Genomic DNA, 4039 nt, shown 5'->3' with positions numbered 1-4039 from the left:
TCGCAATCAAAACGAAATTTTATAAATAGCATTTTTAAAAAGCCTTCATCTAATATTTTTCAAGTTTTTGGGCATATATGTTACCACATTAGAAATATTCAGATTATAAACGTTTTTCACATATGTATGTTTTAAAATTTAAAGCTTTTAAAAAGTACGGTAGAATGCAACAATGTGCTTGAATTTGTTTGCATCTTCGTCAGCTTATTCGTTTGCAGGCTAGAAAAATGGCGAACAGCCATCAAAATACTGGGCCCGAATCGCGGTAGTCGTGAACGAGCGACCATTCGAGTCGAGCAAAATTTCGTGACGTGTAGAATGACCGGATCGCCGCAGTCGAAACCTAACGAATCGAAATTATTTAGTTCCAAACTTGCCTTCCACTTGTGGATGACGAAAAAGAAATGTCAACACAAAGCAAAAGAATCAAAACGAAATTACATTTATCTGTGATGCGTTATATTTAAAGAAAACTTTACTAAAAAATTATATTTGCATCAATAAGGATGGATCCCGTAGTATTTTTTTATTTAACTTCTTCGGAGTTAGAAGATGAAAGCAACTGCGCAGCCGCAAGGAGACAGATGCGTGAAAGAAGCAATCCTATGGCTTTGTCGGCAGAAGCGTAAGAATTGTGTTCGGTTTATTTAATGAATTTTAATATCAGTTACAAATTTCTAGTTTCAAAAAACGGTTCAGACTAAACAAAAGCGGGTTCGAGTATGTGCTTTCACGTCTGCAATTTAAAGGACATTTGTCAACATCGGTCCCACCAGTGCTACAATTAGCGGCAACTTTATCGCTTTTGGCCAGTGGAGGTTTCCAAAATGCAGTTGGCAACGATTACTTGATTGGATTAGGCCAAAGCTCAGTTTGCGAACTAGTGTGGAATGTGGTCAATGAATTGGAAACAAAGCTGTGCCCCCATTTTATAAAATTTTCCCCTGAACGCTTTTCTCAGTGCGCGGAATCATTTGTACAAAAATACAAAATTCCCGGAGGTATGTAGTTAAGGACACAAAATCTCACTCGTAAAAAATGGTTTTCTAAGAAAAAAGTAATGCTCCTAATTTATTTGTATTTATTTGTTTTGCAGTTATTGGATGCATTGACGGAACACATTTTGGGCTACAAAAACCAACTCACAACGAGCACATGTTTTTCAACCGTAATGGATATCACAGCATCAATTCTATGATAGTACGTAGATTGCACTATATTCAAAAACTAAGTAATTTTAATAAAATTTTCTTTGCAGATTTGTGACCATGAATACAGGATATTGGCCATTGATTCAAAATATGGTGGAGCCGCTCATGACTCTTTTGTGTGGAAGCATTCAGCACAAAGGCAATTTTTGGAAGAGCAATATAATCTTAACAATTTGAAGAACGCTTGGCTTTTAGGTAATTAATTTTAATGCATTAAAATATGTTAGTAATATTTTAATGCAATTAAATACATATACATATGTCCAATTCAATAGGAGATTCGGGATATCTTTTAGAGCCATGGTGTTTAACGCCTTACAGAAATCCTGAAGAAGATTCAAATCGAGCGCGATTCAATGAGGTTCATGCAAAAGCTAGGTGTATTGTTGAAAGAACAATAGGAATTCTTAAAGGTCGCTTGAAAATCCTCAGCAATGGCAAGAGAAGTCGTTATAGGCCAGAAAAAATAGCGAAGTTCGGCAGTGTGTGTGCAGCGTTGCATAACGTATGCATACAATTTAAAGATCCGTCATATTGCAGATATAACGTATGCGAAAATATTGAAACAGAAGTGGATATTGGAAACGAAACTCATTTAACGAAAATCTACCAAAAAATAAGAGATCAAATAATGCTCTCGTTATCGAATACTATTTAGTTATAACACTATACACAAGAATTCATTCACCACTTTATTTATTTCTAAAGAAAGGAAAATAAAATTAATTTATAAACATTTTTTAATTCATTCTTTAATTACAGTGCAACTCTCAAAATCAAAAAATTAATCATATTCTTAGATTGAAATGCACTTAAAATTATAATTCAAATTCACAGTCGTAAAGATTAAAAAAAAATATTTGCGTTTTAAAAGTATCAATTAAGGTAACGATGTGTAAAAATATATTGAACTATTTTGAATATGAATTTTGTAAAGCAGCCAACTCAAGGCGTTTGATTTTGAGTTCCAACTCCTTGACGGCCATGTTAGCCTTGTGAGCCTTCCTTTAATGCTACCGATCTTTCTTTAAGCGTCTGTCAACTTACTGCTTATGTTGCTTTGAGATTCTTCAGACGCATTAAGGTGTAATTTTAGGAGTGCAAGCTTTTCAGTCTTTCCTTGTGCTTTTACACTTTTTCTGGAGGTAGTGGGGTATTCGTCTTCTTTCTTACTTCCGCTTTCTTCTTCATCACTGGCCAAAAATTCTTCTACTGTTTCCTCGATTGCTTCCTGGGCGCTTTCATTTTGGGGCAATACATTACCAAAACATCTGACAGAATGTAGGCCTTCTACTGAAACATCCAACCTGTAGAAGCCTGTGGAATTTGTTCGTCTGCCGCCGTCAAAGGCTTTTCCTCGTAAGGACCACCGCCAGTTCTTTGCTTCGACGCCTTATTAAAGGAAAGTTTCTTTTTCACATTGTGCTTTTGGACAGCAAATACCTAAAATGTATTAAGAAAGGGAGTACTCAATGTTTTTGATTTTCAACCTGGCGCCCTCGGACTTTTACCAAAATATATTTGCAAGAACGTACCTTTCGCCATGTCTTTGCATCCTTGACAGGGGGACCTGCGCCATTAAGTTTCACTGCCAAAGCCTCCCATAACCTATTTGCAGTTGCTTTGCCCTGTCCGGAATTCGGTATAACATTTTTGGCCAAGTGTTGGTGCTCCAGTATATATTCAGCCATCAGACTTTTTTGCTGCATATTAATTTTATTCACATTCGTCCTAAAAGCATTGTATAATTAATATTTATCATTAATATTTAAAAACAGTAACTTACATATTTTTTCTCTTATTATTTAACTAGTTTTTCTTGTTAAAATCAAAAATTTGTATGAATTACTTGTTACTCGTCTGAAAAATGCCAGTCGAATAAAATTTCGTTGTCTTCGAATGAGAAAACACTCGTTAACGAGTGGCGGAATAACGAATTTCGAATGAGCTCACTCGATAACGAGTGCGGTGATGCCAAATCGAAAAATTTCGAACAATTTGTGTCGTTCACGACTGCCGCGATTCGGGCCCTGATTCAAAATACACATCTTTCACTGGACACACAAATGGGTGCGCGCAGCAAAATTCAGCCCTAATGATAAGTTAATTTCATCGTGCGGCGATGACAAGTTAAGAATTTGCGATACATTTTCAGGCGAATGTGTGCGAACGTTCACCGTGGGAAGAGGTATGTGACGACAGCTGGCATGGCATCCAGACGGTATTCTGGTGGCTTTAGCATTAAGTTGTAACCGCGTTAAGATATTTGACATAGCTGAAGGCGAGCTAATATAGTGCATTCGTCGCCGGAGAATGATGTTGCATTTCACCCAAGTGGAAATTTCTTTGTGACTGGCGGCGATGAGGATACAATAAGATTGCTTGATTTATAAGAAGGTCGACCAATTTATACACGGTAGTAGTGCACTGGCTATACTGGAGTGCAATTTGGTATAGTCGTTGCGCTGGGTATGCAGTTACAGTTGCATGGCTATACACAATCCCGACTCTTACGTCCTCGTTCGCGCACTCTGGGCAACGTGAGCAACCCATGTGCGAGATGCGGTAACCAATCCGAGTGGAGCCTTGGGTCACGGCAGAAAGAGAGGGAGCTTCGGTGGGGCCACTCTGACTTATTCGGTTTAAGGGCTCACTGAAGTCTGCAGCGTCTGTTCACCAGTAGGTGCGGCTGCAAGCGGGTGTCTGCTTGGAGCAAGCGGCTCGCTATANTTGGTATAGTCGTTGCGCTGGGTATGCAGTTACAGTTGCATGGCTATATACAATCCCGACTCTTACGTCCTCGTTCGCGCACTCTGGGCAACGTGAGC

The 4039-nt window shown here is 38.3% G+C and overlaps 1 protein-coding gene across 1 annotated transcript; it reads left to right on the top strand.

The window, feature by feature from the left end:
* The first annotated feature begins 97 nt into the window (after positions 1–97).
* LOC108353864 (putative nuclease HARBI1) lies at positions 98–1928 on the top strand. Its single transcript, XM_017605055.1, has 5 exons — positions 98–625; positions 682–1001; positions 1097–1200; positions 1259–1406; positions 1487–1928. The coding sequence occupies exons 1-5, from the start codon at positions 507–509 to the stop codon at positions 1867–1869; spliced, it is 1074 nt and encodes a 357-aa protein (XP_017460544.1). The 5' UTR covers positions 98–506; the 3' UTR covers positions 1870–1928.
* The last annotated feature ends 2111 nt before the right edge of the window (positions 1929–4039 follow it).

This window comes from Rhagoletis zephyria, unplaced genomic scaffold, assembly GCF_001687245.7.
Source record: "Rhagoletis zephyria isolate East Lansing unplaced genomic scaffold, Rhagoletis_zephyria_1.1 Rzeph_scaffold_31849, whole genome shotgun sequence".
In the NCBI taxonomy this organism is placed as follows: domain Eukaryota; kingdom Metazoa; phylum Arthropoda; class Insecta; order Diptera; family Tephritidae; genus Rhagoletis; species Rhagoletis zephyria.
Note: the sequence above shows the minus strand (reverse complement) of the source record. Positions and strands in the feature narration are given on the sequence as shown.

Excerpts from the sequence above, each read along its gene's own strand:
- LOC108353864 (XM_017605055.1), top strand. The coding sequence starts at position 507 with ATGGATCCCGTAGTATTTTTTTATTTAACTTCTTCGGAGTTAGAAGAT. Across the intron at positions 1,002-1,096 it reads AAAATACAAAATTCCCGGAG|TTATTGGATGCATTGACGGA; the intron begins GTATGTAGTTAA and ends TTTGTTTTGCAG. Across the intron at positions 1,407-1,486 it reads GAAGAACGCTTGGCTTTTAG|GAGATTCGGGATATCTTTTA; the intron begins GTAATTAATTTT and ends CCAATTCAATAG.